The 25798-nt window shown below is 39.7% G+C and overlaps 1 protein-coding gene across 5 annotated transcripts in view; it reads left to right on the top strand.

Moving 5' to 3' along the window:
* Positions 1-25358, top strand: part of arhgap36 (Rho GTPase activating protein 36) — a 69531-nt gene extending 44173 nt beyond the window's left edge. For all 5 annotated transcript variants that reach the window (XM_028564485.1, XM_028564489.1, XM_028564487.1 and 2 more), the window contains exons 3-12: positions 6145-6213; positions 13804-14090; positions 18370-18589; positions 19079-19134; positions 19574-19724; positions 20309-20457; positions 20761-20931; positions 21836-21924; positions 22078-22304; positions 23269-25358. In XM_028564485.1, the coding sequence (XP_028420286.1) occupies positions 6145-6213; positions 13804-14090; positions 18370-18589; positions 19079-19134; positions 19574-19724; positions 20309-20457; positions 20761-20931; positions 21836-21924; positions 22078-22304; positions 23269-23588 (1739 nt within the window). In that variant the 3' untranslated portion in view covers positions 23589-25358. The remainder of the gene's footprint in view (positions 1-6144; positions 6214-13803; positions 14091-18369; positions 18590-19078; positions 19135-19573; positions 19725-20308; positions 20458-20760; positions 20932-21835; positions 21925-22077; positions 22305-23268) is intronic.
* The last annotated feature ends 440 nt before the right edge of the window (positions 25359-25798 follow it).

Here is a 25798-nt window from a genome sequence, read left to right as displayed (position 1 = left end):
CCATCAACAACTTCTCAGTCCCTCCCCTCTTTCTGCTAAAGCCCAAAACGGTCTCCTAAGCCCCTCTCCCCACAAGGGAGAATTAATACGTGTGCATGAGCAGTGATTCACATGCAGTTAGACCCCCGGCCATGATTGGTGCATCTGAACAAGGAGCGGTGGGTTTTTGCAAGTCACACTACAGGCTGTAGGTGGTGCCAGAGGAGCCAGATTTATTTTTAATCACGTGCTTCATGTAGTACTACTGGAACATAGGGTCAGTTTCAGCAAATATGACAGAAAGTTAGTTTTATAAGGCTTACCTACTGCACCTTTTTAAGTAAGAATGTCAAGCCTCAGTGAAGGCTGTTGTCCTTAACAGCCTAACCCTTACATCAGCTCTAGTAATCTTTAATAAGAGCGGTTAAAAACCTCAACATGTTTCCTCTGCTAAGGTTTACTTGTACAACCTTCCTCTCCTTACCACTGGACTCTACTCCCTGCTTTGAAATAGTGTTTGTGTGCACTCGTCGCATCCGTCTAAGCTCTAAAGTCCAGCCAATAAAGTGAAGGAGTTTTCACCAACAAACTGTAAATCTTTCAAACACTTCATAGGTCACAGACTGGGAGGTTGTTTTTTTATCTTGTGTTTATTGGGGCTGGAGATATCTCGAGGTTCACCGAGTATAGCGGCTGATGCTGAGAAACGCAGCTGATTGTAGAAGTGGTGTGTGTGTGTCTGTGTGTGTTTGTGTGTGTGGAGGATCTGTCGGTAGCCTTTCTCCTATGAGACCAGTCCTTGGGCTGCTTTTCTCAGACTCAGCTGCTCTCTCCCATACTGTTTTTCTCTCTCAGGGTTTTACAGTAACCCCCAGCATGCTGAACTTTGACCACAGGCCCAGTTTACATATGATCTCCAATACTGTAAAACAGCAAAGCTCAATTATTTTCTAGATCATCTGCTGTCATGGTTTTGATTCCCACTTGGATGAGAAAATATATATATTACTTTACTACACTGTATCTTCTGTTTTCACTTACTTTTGCTGCTTCAGTATCCTTATTTCCCCACTAGGATCTTATTCATTTGGCCCTTTAAGAATCAGACATATGTTGTTAGATTTTTACAAATAATACTGTCATACTAAATACTTACATAACACTGGTTTCTTAATATGACTCAAAGTGTTGGGAGTCATGGGATATGTGAACGTGTTTTACTCATGTTGCAAGGACATAAATCTGTTTACACAGTCACATTTAGGAGAAAAAAACAACGTACAATGTAAAACTTTAAGTTTTAGGGTCAAGACTTGGTTTAAGATTAGGGTCTCAAGGGAATCTGTGTTAATAAATGAATCTTCCTTCCAAGTAATGGAAACAAGTTGGTGACTTGGAGCAATTTACATCCTGTGAGACATCCACTTGTCCCTGTCCTTCTCATTTTCGGGAAGTTTTCCTATTTCTTTTGTTATCTTTTCTTTATCTTGAGGGATACATTTTGCTCTCTTCTTCCATCAGGTCAGGGTTCAATTATACAGTGAGTATTCGTGGGAAAACACGAGTAAATCATTCATGGCTTTGTCTTTGGCTTTCTTTTTTCCTGCAAGCAAGTTGAAATTCTGGGAAAAGACTTCCAAAATGTCTCCACATATTCCAGATGGAATAATCTGGGGGATGTTTTGGATGATACCAATTAATGTGCCGAAAATGAATGTAGCCATCAGTTTATTGATCAAATGGGACATATTTGTTTTACCTTTCTATTCAGTTTTTCGTTTTATATATTTTAGATTTTGCCAGCTTTTGTCCTCCATACTGCAACATCTAAATTTCCCCTCTGGCGATCAATAAAGACTTACCTCATATTATCTAACCGTACGCACCACAAAGTTCAACTAGGGATATGCTAAAATGTTAGCAATGAGCACTAAAGTGACATCTATCGGAGACTTACAGACAATATCTCTTTTATGTCACCTGATGCATAGATTTGCCAATGAAAAGTTTTAACTTACAGCAGATATCAGACACATGTGATGCCCATAAGTATAAAGTCTGGTGCTGCCCCATAAAAGATCAAACTGGTAACGATAACCGTAAAGATGACTGTTACAGTGCCCAGAGATATTTATTTTTCTTACAGTTAAACCATGCCATTAGATATTACTGCAAGAACAGTTTGAATCTACTTGTCCGGCGCACAGACAACGCGCTCTCTGAGTAAGTGTGGGAATATTGGTCCTCAGTTTCTCCCCCGGGGTGAGATATCTGCAGTCCATCCATTCGGTCACGGTCTCGGCATCACCTCCCGCCACACCCCCCTCCCTGTTTGTCTTTTGGGTTTCTTCTTCTGCACTTCTGTTTCTTTGATTGATTGTCTCCATCTCTCTCTCTCTCTCTCTCTCTCTCTCTCTCTCTCTCTCTCTCTCTCTCTGTCTGTCTGTCTGTCTTCATCACAAAAATGCATCTTGCTGTCTTTGCTTCTCTATATCTTTCACTTTGTCTACTTGCTTCGTTCACCCTTTTTGTCTATTTTTTTTTGCCTCTTACCACTGCGACTGCAATAAAACCTCTCCAGTTTCTTTGTACAAGCACACTCTACTTTATTATGTCGGTCTTTGCATTCCTGTACATGCAAGTGCTGGCATTTATATGAGGTGTTTGTACTTTTTAGTTGAATCTTTCCTTTTTGTGCCACTTTGTAATCCTACTCAATCTCAGAGGGAAATATTGAACACACTAAACACAGTTTATACAAGTACACCTGAAACAATTAGCCGATTACAGAGAAATGTTGATCACTTGGGTCATTTTTCATATAAAATCACTTAATGATTCCGTCTTCTTAAATGATAAAGATTTGCTGTTTTGCCTTTTATATAATAATAATAATGATAATAATAATTGTAATAATAATTGTAATAGTAATAATGTTGAGGTTTGGACTCTATACAAAACAAACATCGTGAAGATACCACTTTGGGCTCTGGGTAATTTTCCATTTCTCACTATTTTTAGTGTACATTACATTTTAGTACATGCCAAACAATCGATTGATTAATGGAGAAAATAATCATCAGATTAATCCATAATAATCTAACGATAAAATGTATAATAGAAACACTCACAGGGGACATTTTTCTGCATTGAGTAATCCTGATTAAACTTGCATACATTTACTTAAGTAGCATCACAGTGCAGTGTGAGTACTTTTACTTAAGTAAAGGATCTGAACACTTCTTCCGCCACAGTTTGATTGTGCGTGAGTGTGTGTGTGTGTGTGTTGGTGTGCATGCACCTGGGCATGTTTTTGTGCACGAGTGTGTTTGTTGGTTACATTGGCAGGGTCCAGTGAATTCTTTGAGAAACGTGTCAGTAGCTGAGAGACCGATTTGCTCTTGTTTAGCGTTTTCCAGAGTTCATTCTCATGCCCCATTCTCTGAATCGCTGTTCTACAGGGACTCCAAACTAACTCGCTCTCTCTCCTTCCTGATCATCTGTCCAACTTTGGTTCTCTTCCCTTAAGCTCCGCTTGTTCCATTTACTTTATTTCTTATAACACAAAAGCCTCTTTTTCAAGAGTCCTGGCTATAGTCGGAACAATATGTTGAGTAATCGATCAGGAGAGAATTTAAGTGTTTTCATAATCAAGTAATCATTTAAAGTTAATTCCAAGCACAACTGCCAGATTTTCTTTGCTTTCTGGCTTCTGAAATATTAAGGATTTGCTGCTTTTCTCCTTTTTCATATAACTGTAAATTGAATATTGGATTTTGGACTGTTGGTTGGATAAAACATGCAATTTGAAGATGTCTCTATGGGCTCCATGTAATAGTGACGATCAAAAGATGAATAAAAAACAATTACTAGTTGTAGCCCTAGTCCTAGACAAGATAGGCAGCAACAACAAAAAGTGCATGAGGAATGTAATGATCTCTCTTTAAATAGAAGTAGAAAAACCAAATTGTGACACATCCTAAAGTGCTCGAGTCTGGCAATTTTGTACAATGTGTGATCCTGTAATTGATTAAAATGATGCAAAACTTTCCGCCAACAACAAATTGCAGGAAAACATCCAAGTCTGTTGTTCTTGGAAGCCTACAAATAGCCTACATATGCACCCACACACAATAAGGGATTAGCCTTAGCTGGAGGTGGCGTGTGTGTGATGGGAGGGGCCGTGTGCTTTGGAAATAAACTTTAATTTCCTGCAGTCGTGGGAATTTGACCCTTTTTATCCAGGCACGCACGCGCTCACACACACACACACACACACACACACACACACACACACACACACACACACACACACACACACACACACACACACACACACACACACACACACACACAAATAAAAGTACGTACACACACATTGATATGGATACAAATACTCTTTCTTTCCCTTACTGTTTTTAATTTGCTGTTTTTTTTCTGTGATGAAGCTGGAATTAAGCAAAGAATTTCCATCTTCAGAGTCCCAAACATTCTGGACAGCATGATTTTCGACACAGGGAACTCCAATCGTTCCTTAATAGGTAAAAGACCCAATGTTGAATTAGTGATTTCTAAACAGCAGCTTAAGTAACCCAAACAATGGCTTCTTCCACATAAACCCAGTCAGAGGAGCAGGATGTAAGAGCTCGTATAACCGAAACGTAACACACACCATTAAACCAGACCCACAGAGAACTGCTGCTGCTGCAACAAGCGCCCACACATACGCACAACACTGGCCACTACATGTACATCGATTTACAGCTGCAGAGGCTTCACATCACCATAGTATTTTCTGCTATCAAACTCCACTGTTGATGCAACTAATAAGTAATAGTAATAGTAATTCACAGGGGGAAAAAAACACCAAACAAAATGGAATTAGAAATCCACAAAATGTCCGCAATTGTGGTTTTCGAACTGAAATTCAATTGCACTTTGCAAATTTCATGTCCCAAAAGCGAAAATAAATAAAATACCAATGAAGGTAAAAGATTAGAAGACTTAAAAACCCAAAGTTACAAACATGAGACAAAAGTGAGTTTAAACAAGTGTGTCTTCAGCTGCTTTTTAAAAGCATCAACTGAGACTGCGGAACGCAAGTTAATAGGAAGGGCGTTCCACAGTCAGAATGTAATCGACTTGAAACTTAATTGCATAAAGTGTAAGTAGCATGGAGTCTTGAACTGTCTAATTTTTCAGGACTACACGCTCAAGCTGCATTTGTGACCTTTCACTAAAAGACCTTGTATTTGAATGAAAGTAAAAGCTCATTCTTTGTCTTAATAACAGTAGTGGTTTCTACCAAATACTCACATGTATTTTATATTTCTCCAGTGTGATTTGTATTTATGTGTGATGTATTTATGTGTGATGTGTATAAACGTGTGCCAACAAAAAAAAGGGAATGTAACTGAACGTCTACCAATCAGCTTTTTCCTGAGCTTTCAACCACACCATGGTCTTCCTAAGCAGATGCAGTTTGCTCAGTAGTCATGGAGATAACTCAGTTGTCCATACTTAAAATAATCTAATCTCCCAGGCATTTGAGCAAAACCCTTCACCTGAGGAAAACTGTGGGATGTGATTGAAAGCTCTGGAAGAACATTGCATTTGAGATTCTTTTTTAAACTCAACAATACGTTTGATTTTGACACTGCAAAAAGGGATTTCAGTTGAATTTTAAGTCTTTAAAACATGTTTTTTTTCCTTTTAATCAGTCTCTTAAATATATTCTCGATTTCTGTGACACACGTAAAATATTTCATTACTTCATGTGTGGGGTGGTGCATCCTTTGAGCAAAGGGCTATTCAAACCAACAAGGTCTATTGAAACGGAGCGCTCTATTCTTAGAGCTGAGGAAGAGGTACTAAGAGAAAGAAGGGAAGAAGGTCGTAATGAGGGCCGTGTTTGTATTTCAGAGAAGTGAGGATTGAGTTTATGAAGTTGATTTAAGGCTGATAAAAAGCACAAAAGAAAATGTGTGTGTGTCTACATTTACAAATCCACATGGAAATACACAAAGCGGGCTATATACGCACATACGTGCATGTCTAAATAAATGAAAAACAGACATCCCTGAACAAACAGTCTTCATTGTTCACACATTCTTGAGCATCACTAATAACTTTATTCATGGTGACCTTTTGTTTTTCCTCTCACAGAAACACACAAACGGAGAAAATCTCTACGCAGGAAGTTTGACTCCTTTTCAAAGGAAAAGAAAGAGCGAGGTGAGTTCATCACACAAACACGGTCACGTGTGGTTAGACATGAAACCATCTCTGGCCACAGTTTGTCTCCTCTGTGCTTCGTCCCTGCGTGAACCGACACCTACACACTCTCGGTTTGCCTCAGTAAATATTATCATCAAACACAATGTCCCCTTTCAGCCTGTTCTGCCTGTTATACCCGTTACACAGCGTCGTCGCCGCTGACGTCCAGTGGCTTTTACCGCTAATGGTTTCACATACTTGAAATACTGTTTATAAAGTACAAGTGGCTCATGGCTGCAGACAGCCTTCAGTGAGTCAGGCTTATGCATTTTCATTGTCTCTGCGTCTTTTCTTGCGTTGTTGCAACATAAACGGATTAATGACCGGACACAAACTCCCTCGACAGTCACCGGGTCACCCTACAAATGCAAAAACAAACTCCGTGTGCTTACGTACCTCACTGCGGACCGCAGCGTATCATCCACTCTGCTGAGAAGTTGATCGGCTGCAATCTGCCGTCCCTCCAGGACTTTTTTTTTCTTCTTCATTTTTCATGGTTTATTTGGACAATTTTTCTGATGTTATTGTTGCCTTTTTCAAGTTTTTTTTTTTTTTTTTTTTTTTTTGGACACTTTTTGGGCCTTTTTTTGACAGCCTTTTTTATTTAATTTCTTTGAAGCTTTGAGTTTTTTGTTGACAGTTTTTCCAATGTTTTTATTTCAAAAATACATAATATGTGGCCCCGGGACCTCCCTAGATAGTTGGAGATCGAGATACACTCCACTCTGGTAGGAGGCTGCGCTCCATCATGTCTTCATCAAGTCTCTTAACCCTCCGCCCCCCCCCAACCCCTATACTGTATACTACATGGTTACATTAACGAACATCCTGGACTATAAACCTGTCCATTTCACAAACTATCTCCTGAACTTTTTGCACACTTCTCAACATCTTTGCACATCCTGCAATAAACTATACAGCCTTCTTTTCTCATTTTCAAAGGCAGTAATATTATTCATATTTGTTTATTTATGTTATCGTTTCTTTTACATGCATTGTTTATTTCCTTTTAATATGTTTGTTTATGTATGTACCATCCACTAAGGCAAATTCCTTATGTTACTTACTTAGCAATAAATTCTTTTCTAATTCTGACCCTGATGACTGGAAGTAACTAGCTTGAAAGTGATATTTTATTCTTGACATTTACGTTGTTCAAAGTGATTTCTTATCGCATTAACTCAGATTTGAACTATCTTTAGACAAAAACACATTGCTAAAGAAATATTATTATAATATTATTATATTATATATTTATTATTAGAATAAATCATATTCAGCAGTGAAGCCATAACTTATTGCTCTCACATCCTCTCATTGCTGTCACCCTATGGAGCTAAATCAGGGCCAAATGTTTTGTTCATTTGAAAAAAAATATATATAGTTGAAAAAATAAAGCTTGAAATTGAAAATTTAAGTTTTGTTCAAAACTTGGAAAAAATAAAACCATGTATTCAAACTAAAAATAAGTGTACCAATTTTTCTTTCAGTTTGAATAAAATATAGATTAAATTCTGGAATTATTTTGAATAAATTATAAATTTTCATTTTTCACTTTTATATTTGTTTTCAGTTCCACATTTCATGTTTTCAGATTCAAAACTTATTTTTTTTACGCCTTCAAATCTTTTTTTTCGGTTTCATTTTTTTTTTTTTTCAACTATATATATTTTTTTCAAATGAACAAAACATTTGGCCCCGATTTAGCTCCATATCACCCACCCATAAAGATGAAAGGAATTCAGTCGCAGCCTCTAACCAAACTGAACAACATGTGGCAACCTTTTTTTAAAGATATTTTTTGGGGAATTTTAGGCCTTTATTTTATAGGACAGCTAAAAACATGAAAGGGGCGAGAGAGGGGGAATGATATGCAGCAAAGGGCCGCAGGTTGGAGTCGAACCCACGGCTGCTGCGTCGAGGAATGAACCTCTATATATGGGCGTGCGCTCTACTAGGTGAGCCACCCAGGCTCCCCCGTGCCAACCCCTTTTGCTCGGAATGGGAACAAAATAATGTGGGAGAGTCGTACTTCAAACTCATGGCAACTCGTGCATCACGTACTGGTTTTCATAAATGCCTAAAACAGCCAAGCCAACAGGCCTCCACTCCCTTCAACTGTTTTCGTTTGCCTCCATCTTTACCCTTCATCTCTCTCTTCTGCTTTTTTTTTACATCCCTCTTCTTCCTCTCTTTCTCACTGTTAGCTTCATCTACCCTACTATGTGACCCCTACCTCTCATAAAGAGATGTTCTTCTCTATCCTCAGGTGATTAACACAGCAGTGAGAGAGCCAAAACACACATACACACACATTCCCAGGCTCTCGCGCAGGTCTTTAAATCCTGCCTCCCGCCTCTTACACACAGAGACTTAGCTGAAGCTAACCCTGCTAATCGAAACACAGAACATTGGGACCTGGCAGCGCTCCTGCTGGCTCTGCTCCCCCTACTGCTGAAGGCAAGACTGCGCGGCCTTTGGGCAGGTAGCAGATTACATGTAACTGGATTGTTTAGCGGTAAAATTGGAGTTACTCTGAGTTTGCCAATGGGATTGATGGGAAAATACAAAAAACAGTTTATCCTTGATTTGATGCAGATTGAGCAAGAAAGCATTTCTCTGGTGCAGAAAATCACAGCAGATAGTGGAGGAGAAAGAAAATATGAAGCCAGAGGTGTCAATTTACAGTATATGTATATGGAAAGTAGATGTGACCGTGTGCCTGTTGAAGTTTAACTGGACAAATAAGATTAGTGCTGCTTTCAAGTCATGTACTACACAGCGTGTTTATTGACAAGGGAATTCCTGTAATTAACGTAATTAATATAAGATTGTTTTGCAGCATTGAGTCACAGACTTGATTTGGGATTTTTCAGAGGGTAAAATCTACACTGGTATTTAAAAAAAAACAACCTAGCGTGCGTTTTGGCCTTTCGTTGTTGAAACCATTTCCAGTATCAACTAAACTCTATCACAGGAGGCAGTTAAACTACAGTTGCATGAGCACGCAGTAGTGTAGCAGCTCGGACGCATAGCTTCAGCGTTGATAAAATGAGTGCTAAATGTTTATCAGGACTGCTCAGTGTTACGGTTCAACAAATTACGCAGTATGACCTGAAGGAAAAAGTGTTCATACTGGTTTCAGGCGAAAGACAAAAATTCTGCTTTATTTGTGCATGTCTTTGTAGTCTCTTAGGTGATTAATCTTGCTAATGAGGATGGAGGGAGACTTTCAAACAGACAGAGGCATTCATGGCATTGCACTTGATTGTACGCACAAAAGCAACAGAAAAAAACTGTTTAAAAGAAGAAAATAAACTTGAGAGACGTTTCAAATCCTTCTTACTTTCTCACTTCTGCACACCTGGCTAATTGCCACGTAAATTTGGGCATGAGTGTCACGAACAGCTTGCTTTGGAAACCCACCATTGAGATGTCAGAAAGAGTTCAGAGGCTGTTTTTTCTTCTTTACTTCTTACTTCTTTCCCAGTCGCTCCACCTGCAGTATTTGTGTAATTCTCTTTGCTGCTTTGGCCTCCAACCTGCTTTATTATTATAACATTATTTTAGGAGAAGGATAAAGAGATGTTATTAAGCTCCTGTGTTGTTGCATGTGTTTCACTGGGGTTTACACAGAGGACATTCTGTTAAACAAGTTTTTTTTTTATTCACTTAGCTCAATGCCTCGGAGGACGAATACTTACATCCAGATGCTGGCGTGGTAACGGATAAATAGTAGCGAGCACTGAACTGCATCTAAATATATCTCCTTTAGTCCTCCAGGAACTGACGATGACTAGAAATACTAAAGAAGGAAAGCAGTGAAATTTGTAAACAATAGGGCTTTGACCAGTCAGACACACACAGCTGTCTTCCTGTCTGAATTTTAGTCTTTGTGTTACTTTAAACCCAGGACCTCTCCTGAGGGGTCTCATCAGTGAAATGCTAACTGGAGTAATGATGCCTACTAGGGCCAGGATTTTAGAAATACCCAGGTCATGACAAGAGGGCAAATTCCCCCATGCTGCACAATCCATATGGAGCCCCAAACCTGTACTATAAAAGGAAGTGAAAGATTATCGGATGAGACAAAAAAATATAAGTGATTATACAATACAATACATAATACTGTTATTTAAATAATTAAAATGGAGTGTTGAAACAAATGTAAAGCTACATTTAATCAGTTTCGCGATTCCATATCTTCCAACAAAGGTTTGACTTGGAACACAAGAATATACTTTATAAATAAATTTATTTTTGTCTAATTTAAATATATATATATATATATATATATATATATATATATATATATATATATATATATATATATATATATATTGTTATTGTAAGAAAAATCCCTTCATTTTTAAAGTTAAAGCACTGACTCAGGAAAAATATATATTTGTATTATTTAGTTGGGTAACAATTTTCAGAACATTTTGTTAGATTAAAAATAATAAATAAATAAAATATATACAGATATATAGATAAATGTAAGTAGTAGAACTATCCTAACTTAAACCATGATGTAGGTACATGACATTATGTTGTCAGCTAGATATGTATACTAAAATATATACATTCATACGTTCATACACGTATACATATAAACAAAGCCTTGTGTGCCCAAAAGTCTAAAACTAAGCAGAAAATCTGGCAGCACTGCTAGAAAAAAAGAGAAATCAAGTGAAAATCAGCCTTAAAAGAACTATTAACTATAAATGTAAACTCCTTTTCAGGTTGATTTAAAGGATCCCCGAAACATGCAGACTTTATTCAGCTCTGTAGCACTGACGCTTTGGACCTCTCAGTTGTCTTAACGCCCCGACAGCTAGGCTGCCTGACTCTCTGAAGTGTTGCCCAAGACTTCCAAGCTGCCACAGCCACATTTTAAATCCTCAATGTTTACTTTTAACACCTCCAGCACATGCAGCTAAAACCAGCTGGCACAGGATGCCAGAAAGCGTGGCCAAACGTCTATAGACAGCAGCACGGAGTGGTCAGCTCGGCTGACAGACGTCAGCACTGTGAGGAATAAGTGCGAGCTTACTGATCAAACTGGGCCATTAAAGTGCAGTGCGTAAGACACATTAACAGATGGCATCTCATTCAATGGAAGGTAGCCAGTTCTCATTAGCAGGGGACATGTTTGTTTAAAATGTACCGGGTTATACACGTTGGCGTCCATCCTGATGACGTGTGCTCGAACAGGAATTCTTGTGTATGCGACAAATAAAGTACCTCTACCTCTACCTAAGACAGCTTCATGTTTATACCGGCATGTGCATGCCCGGTGTGTAAATGGTGTGATATGCACTTTAAGACGTGTAACTATGGATGGAGATCATTTATGGTACGGAGCCTAAATGGTTGAATGGACGGAGATAATTTTTGTCTCAAAACGCTGCTTAAAAAATTAAATGTAGTAGTGAAGATGTAGCCTCAAAGTAAGCAAAATGGGCACTGATGTTGGTTATTACCAGTGGTGGAGGAAGTTCTCAGCTTTTTAGAGACATAGCTGCCTTGACACAACACAGGAAGATGTCTTAATAATTATACAATACAATACAAACTGTGTGTGTGTGTGTGTCATTCAATAGTCCTGTGTGTCCTTATGATTGTGTGAATATGACCTTGTTATGACACATGCAGAGTGATCAGTTTATTCCTGGGTATATCAGGTGCTGTAGAGTGGAACGAACAGTCACTGTACACTCAGCGTTGGCAGGATGTATCAGTCGTTGGACAGACGTTCTTCAACTGGACAATAACGGTTCAAGACCACTAACTGGCAAACATCCTTTGTGATGGAATTACATTTATTCTGTAACTGACCCCACCCAAAGGGGTGGGGTCAGTTACAGAATAAATTTTTGTGTACACAAACTGCGTTTAAGGTCACTGCAAACGTATGTTTTGGAAAACTCCTGCTAGGGTGAACATTTTCAGAAACTCTGTTTTCAGTGTTGTCGTGTATACAGGGAAAACAGAGTTTTTGGCTTGTGTGCGCCATTATCCCCTTTGTGAGGTGTCACAAATAAGGTGACATTTCGCGAAATTGTAGACATGGCCAAAATAGTGGTAGCTCTAACCGCTCACAGATTGATGCATATTGCAGCCAGGTAGCCTAACCCTAGCTTTGGATTGGTCAACATTGCTTTAGGGTTATCGCCACCTGTTGGTTTGGCATGCTCCTGACTGCGCTTCAGTTGTGTTTTCATTTGGACAAAGATTTTTGTTTGTGGACAGGATTTCTTTTTAGAATAGAGGAGGAAACACCCCGGTTTTCCTCACCGCTCAAGGTTTCTTTCTAAAAGGGAGTTTTTCCTCGCCACTGTCGCACTAAATGCTTGCTCTTGGGGGAATTACTGGAATTGTTACCTGAAGGTGCAAACCGCTGTTGGATTAAAAAATGACAGCACCGACAAGTGGCTTGCAAAACATTATCATTTCATCGATTTTAAGTCAACATTTTGACATTTCATAATTTCACATGATGAATTACTATCATCATTTTGTAAGCAAATGAAAACCTTGAGGTTGTCTGAGAATCTTTCCCCCCATTATTTTTTATTTTTATTTTCCTGGCGGGAGTGGACTCTGTAGAGTGTTAATTCGTGCTCATTTCACAAGCCAAAGCCATTGTTTGTTTTTGTTATTGTTCTTAATGCCCTTAATTTGCCTCTAACTGGATTTTGCGCGCTGAACTGTTGAGCGAAGGATTCGCAGTTACAGGAGTCGGGCTGCAGATCATGAAACATGACAGCACCCTCCCTCAAGTCATGTTGCGTTTACCTGCAGTAAGCCTGTATCAGTCTTATTGTGATGTCTGGTTTGCGGCTGTGACTGCCCTAACAGGATTACCTGTTTAACCCTCTTTTACCTGCTCTCTCGATCCATTCTGTCTATTCTTGTACTGCCCGTCGACTTCAACTCTAAGCTCTCCTTTTAAGGGGCTGTGTGATGATCGCTGCGTTAGAAAGGCAGAGGCAAGCGGATTTCCAACACCATTGGTACATTATGTATGCGTATGGGTGCAAAAACCCAAAGTGCTTAGATTGTTACATATTTTTTCTTGTTGTAGTTTCACTTAGGCCATATTTGCTCTGTGAAGAAAAAGAGTCTCGCCCCCCCGAAGATGAAAGTCAAATCACCTTCCTGTTTGGAGTTCAGATGTGATCAGCAGAGAGGAATGTGTTCTGTAAATAAAACGAGAATCACTCAGGACCCCAGTTCTGCTCCAAGTGCTGATTTACAACATCGATGTGTTCACACAAAATGAAATGACCTGCAAAACTGTTTTGATAATAAAGTATTCATTCTGATTGGCTACTGTGTGTTTCTTGTGTGTGTTTCTTCTTCTTCTTTTATAAAAAAATAAATAAATACCTCCATTAAAACGTTAATAACTTTCTGTCAAACCAAACAAACTATTCCGTCCTCTCTGTGACTTTATCAGATTTGTTCATCCAGTTAACATCATCGCTGACAAGAAAACACAAAATAACGTCTTTCCTTTCCTTTTTCCGTCCTCTCCTCCCTCAGAATCGGCCCCCAAGGCGTTCGGCATCCCCCTCTCCCAGGTCATCGCCAACGACCGAGCCTTCAAGCTGCGACAGGACGCCCTGAAGGAGAGCAGGCGAGACTGTCTGGACCTGGAGGCCAGCGTTCTGCGCTTCAGGGCCGAGAAGAGGCAGTTCTTCAACGGGAACACAGGAGGAGGTCCCGGCTCGCCATCTACAAACTCTGTAGCACCGGCGCCCGTTTACGAGACCCAGAACAAACCGATGTCGCCCACGTTTCTGGATAACTCCGGCCGAGTACAGAGAAGGGTGAGTGAGTGTGTCAACGTCTCAGTAATTACAACAAATGGCCATCTTTTTTATTTTGAGGAACCTTTTTTTTGTTTTGTACAAAAAGTTTTATAAACTTCAAAGGTCATTTAAAGGTCCCATGGCATGAAAATTTCACTTTATGAGGTTTTTTTAACATTAATATGCGTTCCCCCAGCTTGCCTATGGCCCCCCAGTGGCTAGAAATGGTGATATGTGAAAACCGAGCCCTGGGTATCCTGCTCTGCCTTTGAGAAAATGAAAGCTCAGATGGGCCGATCTGGAATCTTCTCCTTATCAGCTCATAAGGAGCAAGGTTACCTCCCCTTTCTCTGCTTTGACCGCCCAGAGAATTTAGCCCACCCATGAGAGAGAGACATCATGGCTTTCAAACAAGCAAAGTTGCAGTTGGTCAAGGCCACACCCCCACCCTCCACCTTGCCCCGGGAATTTCGGGAAAAAGACTTCAGATACAGTATTAAGGGACCACTAAGGTCTATATAAAAGCATCCAAAGAGCACCATGTCATGGGACCTTTAGCTTACTCAACCCTTAAAGACGTGTGTAAATATGGAGAATGTCTGGAGCACCAAATATAAACCTGTCATGGCCTTTAAGGGTACAAGTTGGTTGTACTGACTTTGTTGTAAATTGTGTATAAGGGGCATTGTGTTCTTAACTAGTACAGTAGGCGGTTTTTAATGCAGCCGCTGTGACTGATGGATCAGCAGCTTTGACATTTTACTTCTCTTCTTGCTCCAAGTGCAACATTGCATTTTTGAATTTCTTCCTTGCTTTTCCCAAATTCCACTTTTAATCAAATGGTGGGTATTTGTTTTTCTGTGTTCCCATGTGTGTATTTTTAAAGAGATTTGAATCGGTGAGTCAAGGGAAGAATATTCTCCTAATCGGTGAAGTGGAAACTGGCAGTCCAGATGTTTCTCTTTGTGCCAGCGTGTGTGTGTGTGTGTGTGTGTGTGTGTGTGTGTGTGTGTGTGTGTGTGTGTGTGTGTGTGTGTGTGTGTGTGTGTGTGTGTGTGTGTGTGTGTGTGTGTGTGTGTGATGAACGCCTCCATGTTGCAGCCTGCTAATGTCTGACTGCAGCTCTAAGCATTTTCACATCTCAAATTCTTATATTTGTTGCCAGTCGTGTGTTGGTACGAAAAAATGCTGTGTGTGTTTTTCATCTGTGTGAACCCTCTCTGCTTGAGGCCGGCACACCCTGTAATCCTCTCCACGCTAATCTGGAAGTAGTTGTTATGTTATGCCTTTAAGGAGTATCATTACAGCCGCAGAGTACAGTAATCAAACCTGAAGCAGCTATCAAGTTCAGCTCATAAAAATCAGTCAGTGAGGTAAACACTTTACACACAGTGCTGCCTGAATGGGTACTATTGGTGAATATTTTGTAGAAGACAGACATAAATAATAATGTGGTTTTGTATTTAAGAGCTGGAACCAACAATTATCTTAATTATTGATCGTAAAAAGTAAAAAAAAATGTTTTTTTACTTACACTCTAAAACCCAAATATATTAAACTTGCAATAGTGGTGGAAGAAGTACTCAGATCTTTTACTTAAATAAAAGTACTAATACCATGGAAAAATACTTAAAAAGTCCTGCATTCAAAATGTACTTTTTTATATATATATATATATTTTATATATATTTTTATATATATATATATATATATATATATACATATTTGCATCAAAATGGACTAAAAGTACTGAAAGTAAAAGCAGTCCTTATGCAGAATCATATATATATATATATATATATATTACAGGATTATAATTCATTAATGTGTTCATAATAATACATTTTATTTGTAGAACACTTTTCATTGAAAAATCAATCCCAAGTGCGACAGGAGATGATCATCACTTTATTGTTGCAGCTGTTAGTTTGATTACTTACTGCTAGGTACCTTAATTTAAAATAAAACTTCCAAATGTATTTGTTTATTGTATTTTGTATTAATCAGGATCTGCAAAGTGACTAGGTATACATTATGCTTATGTCAAGTGTTGCGTGACTCTCCATGTTTTTTTTCCCCCGATGGATGGAGATGTGTTGGATTTTGCTGACAGCGATAGCTCCAGCTGTACCGACACAACCGCTAACATGACTGCCGTGAGTGCAGACCTAATTACTGTGCGTGGGGCCCTTTGACTTTCTGGTGGAAGTGACGTCGGCAGTAACGAAAAGGGAACACATCTGACGTGGTCAGCCGCAGACGCATGATAGACACAGGTGTGAATAAGGATGTTTCGGCCGTCCACTTGTGTTCACACCAAACTTCACACATATTTACAACATAAATTCCCACTTTATGCCTTCACATGAGCATCAGGCTCTAAGTTAAGCTTCAGTATAATTCTTTGTATTGATAGATATTTCCCTGCCGTGATTATTAATAGAGTAGAACTGGTTGTTTAGTAGAAAGATGGTGAGAAAGACAAAAGTTTTCTCATCCGTCTCGACCTAAATGGTACTCTGACTCATCCTCTTACAGCTGTCTGGACTGTAGCAGCTCACTGTTTACATATCACACACACACACACACACACACACACACACACACACACACACACACACACTCAGCTTGACAGATGAGGCAGCAGTAATGTGGTGGTGTAGTTGCTGCATCGGGGCCTGTGCAGTGACAGATAGTGTACACAGTCAGAGTAAAGGTTGAAATTAATGGCTGGAACAAGATGGATAGTAGAAGAGAAGACTGCGTGGCAGTAGAAGTTGTTGTGAGGATATTTTAAATCATTGCAACAATATATTTCTTTCTCTATCCATGTAGATTAGAGCAGTGAAGGAGGCCAGACCTACTTCACTCGGACTAGAAAGGGAGATGGATGGGGATGGAGGGCTTTCAGGTTACCTAAACTTTCCTAATTCAACACTTTGTACATACTAATTCTAAGCAGGTAAAATTGCAATTAATAAAAGAAATGGAAAGTGCTACTTAGACATGCAAAGTTGCACATATACATGTAGAAATTACAGTAGGAAATTAAAAGTTGAATTAGCAAAATCACCGTTTGATTGATGTCCGTTGCTGCCAGTATGGTATAATTGTATATTGTAACGTTCTGTCCGTAAGAAAATATAAAAGTACATTGATTTCTTGTGCTCTAACTAGGGATGCAATTATTCAGGAAATAGGAAAAAGGGAATATTTTTTTTTCTCTGTAAATGTCTTATTTTCCCTGACCAACAGTCCTAAAAACCAAAGATATTGTTTTAGCATCACGTATGACAAAGAAAAGTAAAAGCTGAAACAAGGGAATATTTCGTTTTCTTAAAAATAACTTAAAGAAAACCTGTGAAGTATAAACATACTGTATATTGTTATTGTGCAGCTATTTTTGGAGGTTTATGGCTAAGAAAATAGTTTTTTTTTTTAATCCTATATGAGCCATCTAATAACACAGGTTAGGTTTCATAAAATTCTCAGATTTTCAGGCTTAAAAAGAGACATAACGTTTTCCCTTTTACACAATATATAAGTCCCAAACTCTGGTGCTGTTTGGTTTCTGGACTGAAGCGCTGTTGGAAATTCCTCCCGACACTTGACGTTCCTCCAGAAACGATTTGCAGCAGGTCGTAGACAAGTGATTTATATTTCTGTTTTCAGGCTCTCGGGTATTTATTGGATGGCAACGTCAGGATGTTCTGCTGGCCTCTTCTTTGCCTGACATCCATCTTTAAAAATGTTCTTTCCAGTTTCTCCTGCCAGTGCTTCTGTCTGGGTCTCTTTTCTTTCTCCACTCCAGCATTATGAGAATATGTTGTTTATCTTAATTTAAATCTGCACTAATCAATATTTTTTACGTTTATTTATTTTAAGTTATTGCTCAAAGTGTGGAACCCAGCGAGAGATATCAACAAAGTCTGCAGCTCCCCTCACCTTTGACAGTAAAAGTACAGCAGTATACACTTTTTAAAAATGTATGTAAAGTACTTATTCTGAAAATTATAAATTATATTTTACATTACTAGATTATTAATACTGATGAATCATTGCGGTCTGTGGAGCTGATTTTAACCATCTTAGACAGTGAAGTTCTGTAATTTAGTCCAGTGGTTCCCCAACCTTGGGGTTGGGCCCCTCTAGAAGGACACAAAACAAATCTGAGGGGTCGTGAGAGGATTAATGGGAAATAAGAAAAAAACAAAGCTCTGCTACACAAATCTGTGTCAACATTTTAGACTTTCCTCTATGATTTTAAATCGTTTTGATCTCTTTTTACTATCTGCAGGGTGGTCTGTCAGTGGACTCCATCTCGGACCTGGTAGAGAGTCAGTCTCGCCTGCTGGAGGCGCTGCAGCTCTCTCACCCGGCCGAGCTGGAGCTGAAGAAGTCCTCGGACGGCAGGGGCTCGTCGGAGGTGAAGACCCAGACCAAGCTCAGCCTCAACCCCATCTACAGACAGGTGCCGCGGGTGCTGGAGAGGTGCTGCGGTCACATCGAGAACTATGGTGAGACGCGGGCTAGATCTCACTGGTGCCATTTGGAGTCCCCAAACGAAACACACTCTTTTAACTTGAAGCAAACGTAGAAGTCTGGGTTTAAGTGCCTTCATTTAAATATTCAGACTGAAGTCTTAGTGTAAATGAGCCGTATACAGGCACGGTGGCCCAATAGTTAGCACTGTGGCCTCACAGCAAGATGGTAGCAGGTCGTCCCGGGCCTTTCTGCGTGGGTTTTCTCTGGGTGCTCCAGTTTTCCCGCACCACTAAAAACATGTTCCCTTCCCTCTCTGCCGAGCTGATGTGTAGTGGTTGCCATGCATGCATCACCCCGGTGGGTGCTACACATTGTTGGTGGTAGAGAGTAGTCCACCCCCCCACCCCCCAAAGCGCTCAAAGTGTCTGTTAAAGCGTTACATAAATGTAATGAACTATTATGTAAATGTAGATAAATGAGGACTTGATGAGACTATTTGGCGCTCCATTTTGTGCCCCCAGGTCTTCAGACTGTGGGAATTTTCCGAGTTGGTAGCTCTAAGAAGAGAGTGAGACAGGTGAGGACATTTTCTGTTCACCCACATCCAAAGTGTTGTTATTTTAACCATTACAAAAACTGGCTAAAATGTTGTTTGTCGCAGGAACAAATAAGTTATGCCCTTGAATATTTTTTATTTGAAGATTTTGTTATTCCTGAATAAGTGGAATTCTTTCCCTATAACTGCCCCATACTACTCTTCTCATAATCAGACACCAGAGGATTATTGCTACCAATAATAAGATTATTGTGTGGATCTTTCCTTGATTCACTGCCCCGTGTTTCCTGTCACTGGAAATAATCTCCAAGGGAAAAGCTGACGATGTGTGATATCCTGTTTTTAGAGAAATCATGTCCCATCGGAGGGGGGCTTTGACCTCCGTGTGTATGTTTTAGTCTTTTTCTATGTGTCTCTTTTTTTTATTTTTGGGTACATTTGTCCTCTGTGTGCCCCTCAGCTGCTGGAGGACTTTGACAGAGGGGTGGACGTCCAGCTGGATGAGGAGCAAAGCGTCCATGACGTGGCAGCGCTGCTCAAAGAGTTCCTCCGAGAAATTCCTGATCCTTTGCTGTCCAGAGAGCTCTACCCCGCCTTCCTGCATGCCAACCGTAGGCACACACACACACACACACACACACACATATACGCGCAGAGCGACTAAACAACGACGTTTCATATGCGGGATTGTTCTGGTGCCGCCGGATGTCTCTCATTTTCGGCCGGATGTCCCTCACCTTCCGCTTTCTTTGTGTTGGCATTCTAAACTCTGGTCGATTCGGGAATCATCCGCCGAGCTAGAACCGTCAATCAAATTATGTATGTTATTATAATTATGTTATCTTTTTTTTTATTTATTTCTTTTGTAAAATTCTCATCACACACTCAACAGCCATTTTAATTCCAGAGCTCGCCTCCCTACGTGCACGTTCCACCAAAACAAATTCCTTCCCAAGGCTGTTCTGCAGCGCCACCGTCCCTGTGTCCAGCGCTTAGCGCCGCCCCAGAAGATTGTGATTGGTTCAAAGAACTGCCAATAAACCAGAGCACGTTTTTCTCCCATCCAGGAATGGTGTGTGGACTAGCCAGACCTATCTCCGCAGCGCTGCAGAGATAGGTCTGGCAATGCGAACACCTGTATGAATGAAACCAAACCTCCTCCTCTTCCTCTTCCTCCTCTCTGTGCCTCCTGTAGTGCTGAGGGGAGCTGACCAGCTTCAGTACCTGCAGCACCTCCTCTACCTGCTGCCTCCCTGTAACTGTGACACCCTCCTGCGACTCCTCAGCATGATACACACCGTGCAGAGCTTCGCCCAGGACACCATCGGGACAAACGACGAGGAGGTAAACCACTTTGTTGCATCTTTCCAAAAGTCAATGCGCAATCGTGTTATATAATCGGGATTTCAATATTGACCAAAATAAACGTGATTATGATTATTTATTTTTTTTTCCATAATCGAGCAGCCCTACTGCTCATATAATTGTGAAAAAAACAGAGAGGTCATGCACATTTACCAGGCACAGAGGGTCTAACAGAAACATGCTATGTAGTTGCATACCCATCTGCTCGTCGAGTCAATGACTTCTTCTGGCCTTCCTCTCCTCCTGCTCCTCCTCCTCCTCCTCCTCCCTCTCTCCATCTAGATCCCCGGGAACAAGATGACGGCTGCGAACCTGGCGGTGATCTTTGGGCCCAACCTGCTGCAGAAGGAGCGAGGCGGAGACGCCAGTCCCCATGCGATGGGGATCGAGGACAGCACGGCGATCATCAGCGTCACCCTGCTGCTCATCCAGAACTACAGGAGGCTCTTCACGGTACGCCCATGATCATATTACATTACAATTCATTTAGCTGACGCTTTGATCCAAAGCGACTTGCGATAAGGGCATTCAGCCATGAAGGTAGAAACTCAGAACAGCAAGAGTGCAGTCGGAAGAGATGTGTTTAGCCTGCAGCAGAAGATGTGTAGACTTTCAGCTGTACCGATGTGTCAATGGGGAACTCGTTCCACGATTTAGGAGCCAGGACAGCAAACAGTCGGGATTTCGTTGAGCGATTGGGTGTCCCTCGCAGTGATGGAGCAGCAAGCAGTTTGGCCGATGGAGATATTCAGCCTTCAAATCTAGTCATTTAACTTTTTTTTTAACGTCTTTTAGAAGCACTGTCTATGAATAGAGCTAATAACGAAGGTGTTACTAGTATTAAAGGGTTAGTTCAACCAATTAATGGTATCGAGTCATGCAGCTAGTTTCGGTTTCATGTGCTCAGGCTTTGAGGTGTTTGCCTCTTAACCTCAGTTCGATAGAGATGAATGGAATTTAGTTTGTCTTGCTCACAAGTATTGAAAACTCAACTTTTCATTGGGAGTCCTTTTGAAGGAAAGTAATCCAAATAACCGTGGCTTTACCCATTTAAGAGAGATTTCTTTACATCTTATATTTCTGTGCTGAAAACAATTTTTTTTGGAGTATACATTTAATAAAATGTTAAATGTTCATGAATCATACAGGAAAAAGGGACACACCATGAATGAAAAATAGAAAAAGTCATTTCAATTAGTAAAACTACCAGAGATGGGTCGTTTTGGGTGCACATTTTTAGATTTAGTTAAAGGTTTTAAACTTTTATATTTTAGCTCTTTTAATTTAAGCTTTTTGATTTTTCTACAGAAAGGGTTTTTGTAATGCACACAAACGTTTGGTATGTGTGACCCTCCAGGTGTCTGCAGAGCTGCAGCAGGAGGTCCTGATGAGTCTGATCCAGACAGACCCGGACATCATCGACTATCTGCTGCGTAGGAAACTCAGGTAACCATGGCAACCGGTCTCGTCAATAAAATCCCAACGAGTATTGAATCTGATTTCCCTTTTTTTTTTTTTTTTTTTTTTTTTTAAACTGTGGTTTTAAACTAACTGCGGATGCTACAACAGACAATATAATATTTTCATCCCTTCATATAGCGTCAGCCACCTGACGGCAGAGAGCAGCGGTGAGACGGGGGGGCGTCGGGACACAGGGGCGTCTCTGGACTCTGTGGGAGCCTCCAGTGGGAGTTTGTCCCCGCTAGAGCCACCATCACCACTTTTCCCGCCCAAAAGCAACGGCCGTGAGGGCAGCCTGACCAGCGAGGTCTTCCTCAATGTGCTCAAACTGAACCAGAACAGGAAGCGCCAGGAAACCAGATACGGTAGCGTGATGAAGTTGATATCAATATATTTTTTAGACGTTCTGCCTTTTAAATTTGACCATTTTCAGGCAAAGAAAAAATGTATTAACTAATACCAAATACTTAAATATAACTATTAAACTACGTCAATGCTCTTAAAAAAAACATTAATGAGGTGTAACCATATCCAGATTATTAGGAAATTGTGGCAGCATAGAGAGGACTTTAAAACAGCATTTATATTTATATCTTTTTTTATTTGTTGATGAATAGAAAGGTAATGCTTTTCTCTCACAGGAAATTCAATTTTAATTATAGGGGACATGAAAACAAACTTTTAGACAGTTCTTGAAAGAAGTCCATCTTTAATCAAATTTAGGAAAATATAAATGAATAGCCATGATTACTACAATCCTGAATAAAGACACTGAACATCTGTTGACCCATACACAAACTAATGTGTCAGAATGTTTTAAAAACATGAGTGTGCTGGGATGATAAATGTGGCCACAGCACCACCTAGCTGTGACAGACAGAAAGTTGGAGATTTTGTAACTGTAAACTGTAATAAAGTAATAACATTAAGTACTGTTTTTAACAATTAAACATTATTCTTTTTTTAAAGAGTGCAGTCCATGGCTGCACAACATTCACAGACAGAAGAAGAGTAAATAAATAGTAAAAATCATGACTTTCTTAATAATATTTTGGTTGTTTCATAGTCTTTTTTTTATTTTTATTTTTTATATAGGTTAAGTCTTAGTATGATTTGTTGAACATCAAATCTTGAAATCAAAGTTCTAAAAAAAAAAAAGGTTTTCTCAAAAGATTTTGCTTTCCACGGTCTCGAATGGTTTGGCATTTAATTTTTTTTCTGTTACTGAATAAATTGTTTCCCCAAAAGAGAAAGGGATTATAGGAGGTTTGCTCAATGGCTTTTAAAGGTTCAAACGTGCACTTTTCCTTCTTGTTTTCAATCCTGCAGGTGATGCCCCTTCAGGTAAATCCATCCGCCACATGCGTCAGTTCCACTCCCACCACAACCTGCTCAGCCTGGCCCAGCCATCCTTGTCCTCCACCTCCAGACACCACAGTCAGGACCAGGACCGCAGGGCCCCGCTGGGCTCTGCGCTCAACTTCAACCTGGGCGGCCTCGGCAGCGGCAGCTGCTCCAGTCTGAGCGCGTCGACGGAGAGCAGCATCTGGGTGAGACAGACAACGCCCGAGGAGAGCAAACCCTCGCCGGCGTCTAATTTCTGGGACTTTTTCACCGGGAAAGGGTCAAGCTCAGAGACGATGGTATGATGAAAGGCGAGAAGAGGAATATGAAGGAAAAGAGGGTGTTTTTTTTTTTTTTTTTGCTGTCAGAAATCCCCAGACAATTGGTCAAATTTCCTGTTACGTTAACAACAGACACAACTTACCCTTACATGCATGACTCCATTTTTTAAAAATCCTAAATTTCCTAGTTGAAGATACTACTTTAAGGGAGCAAGTTTTCCTTATTGGAAGTTGGAATTTCACACTTTTCTGGCTTTTTCTGGAACGCAGCATGTGTATGAATTGGGACACAGAAGAAGAAGGAAATGTCAGATAAAAAATACGAAATACTTTTTTATTTTTTTTTTAAAGACATTTTGGAGTTGTGTCGGAAACTTTTGCAAACTTTTAAGCACAACTCCCTCCTACCGAAACACGGACATCAGTAAATGAAGGAAAAGAGACTAAATAACTCTGTTTGTGAAGATTATATGAAAGTGGATGCAGTAATATTTGTAATGTATATAATGTGTACATAATGTATTCATTTTACACACACATACACACACAACATCTTTACTACCTACAACAGCATAACTATGTGTAGCTATATGGACTCTACTAACACTTTATCTATACTGACACCGTATCAGATTCCCTTTGCCTTTCCCGTAACCTGCAATAAGATACATTTACTGTAAAAATAATTCACAAACGAGATGGCGTGCATTTATCAACTCTCAAAATCAAATGATTTCAAGGTTTATCACCAGGAAGTTGCCCCCAAACAGATTACAAAGTGATAAATACCATATATCATAATTATGTGAAAAGTCCCATGAGGCCTGAGTTCACAGTACGGTATACTGTTTATGTTATGTCCCCGAAATTCGACCAAAAGATAGCCTTCTTTTAGCATTGCTTTGCAATAAGTCATGATATATCCCATCTAGAAATTTGGACTTTGGAGATAATTTGGAGCTATGATGGAAACACTTTGATCAACTTGGAATCTGTAATCAATCACAAACACACAGATGTTCACCAGATGAACTGTTGGACTAATTTGGTGATTTTGCATGCAACAGCTTTCAATCTCAATGTTTTTTTTCCTTATTTCTTATCAAGCTAATCATCTTGGAACCTCTGGTCTAGGTTGTTTCAAAGGTTTTTCAGTTTCTAAAATGTAATGTGAAGCAGCTGGATGTCTAAAAACATTTTACTGTTCAACCAAATTTTGCCCTTAATGTCTAGACATCTTTTGAATTAGACCCATTTGCAAGAAATGTAAGTCATTTAATGTCTGTATTCAGCAGCACTTTTATCTTTGATAATATTACAGGATCATATAGGATAGTTACCTTCCTTTATCCACACGAGGGCGATATTCACCACATAAGATCAACCTTTAATCCTCTAATTGTTTGTCCTTTATCCACAAACTCCTATAATGTTGGTCAAATGTATAGGTTTATTGTATTAAGTTTGGGGAATAGTGCCAAACAACTAGAAACTGTAGACATGTTTGCCTTTGTCCTCTTTGTAGTAGAAAACCATTTTTCCATTGTTTGCACAGAGATTTTCCTACATCCTAACGTTGCTTTGCTTCATCACAAACACAGAAGTCATACAGTCTGTCCTTCATCTCAGCAGGTGAATGTATCGTATTGTATTTTGGATTCCTTTAGGAGAAAACAAGATTGTCTTTTTATCAGTGACTTGTTTTTTTTCTATATTGTTGTAAAATCCATCAAGACCTAAATAATGTACGTAATGTTCCACTTACCTGCAGATAATAAATGTCAAACTGCCCAAGTGTGTCATTGCTTATTGTTGAATCTGCTTGAAAATTGGAGGTGTAAATGTTCTCAGTTAGTACACTTAACATAATAATCAGTTTTAAAGGGAAACTATTGTTTGTTTTTCTCAACCTGGACCCTATTTTCCTATGTTTTTGTGTCTAAGTGACTGATGGGAACAACAGTCACTGACATTGGTCCAGTATTAACCAAGATTGCTGCAGTCGGCAGCTGGCAATTGTCCAGCTTGTATTTACCTTCACAAAAGTGCTTGTTTTGCCACTGACAGGCTCAGATTAATTCTAAGAATTTCTAAGGAGGTGGACCTTTCTGTTAAAGAGTAAGATCCTTTTTTAAACAAAAACATCTGCAAAATTGCGTTCGCTAAACCCACCAGACTCCATGTAAATAAACAGTCATTTTAGCATCATAAAATACACTTCATTCAAAGTCCAC

Source organism: Perca flavescens, chromosome 19 (assembly GCF_004354835.1).
Source record: "Perca flavescens isolate YP-PL-M2 chromosome 19, PFLA_1.0, whole genome shotgun sequence".
In the NCBI taxonomy this organism is placed as follows: Eukaryota; Metazoa; Chordata; class Actinopteri; order Perciformes; family Percidae; genus Perca; species Perca flavescens.
The sequence above is the reverse complement of the archived record's forward strand: the minus strand, read 5'-3'. Positions and strand labels throughout refer to the sequence as shown.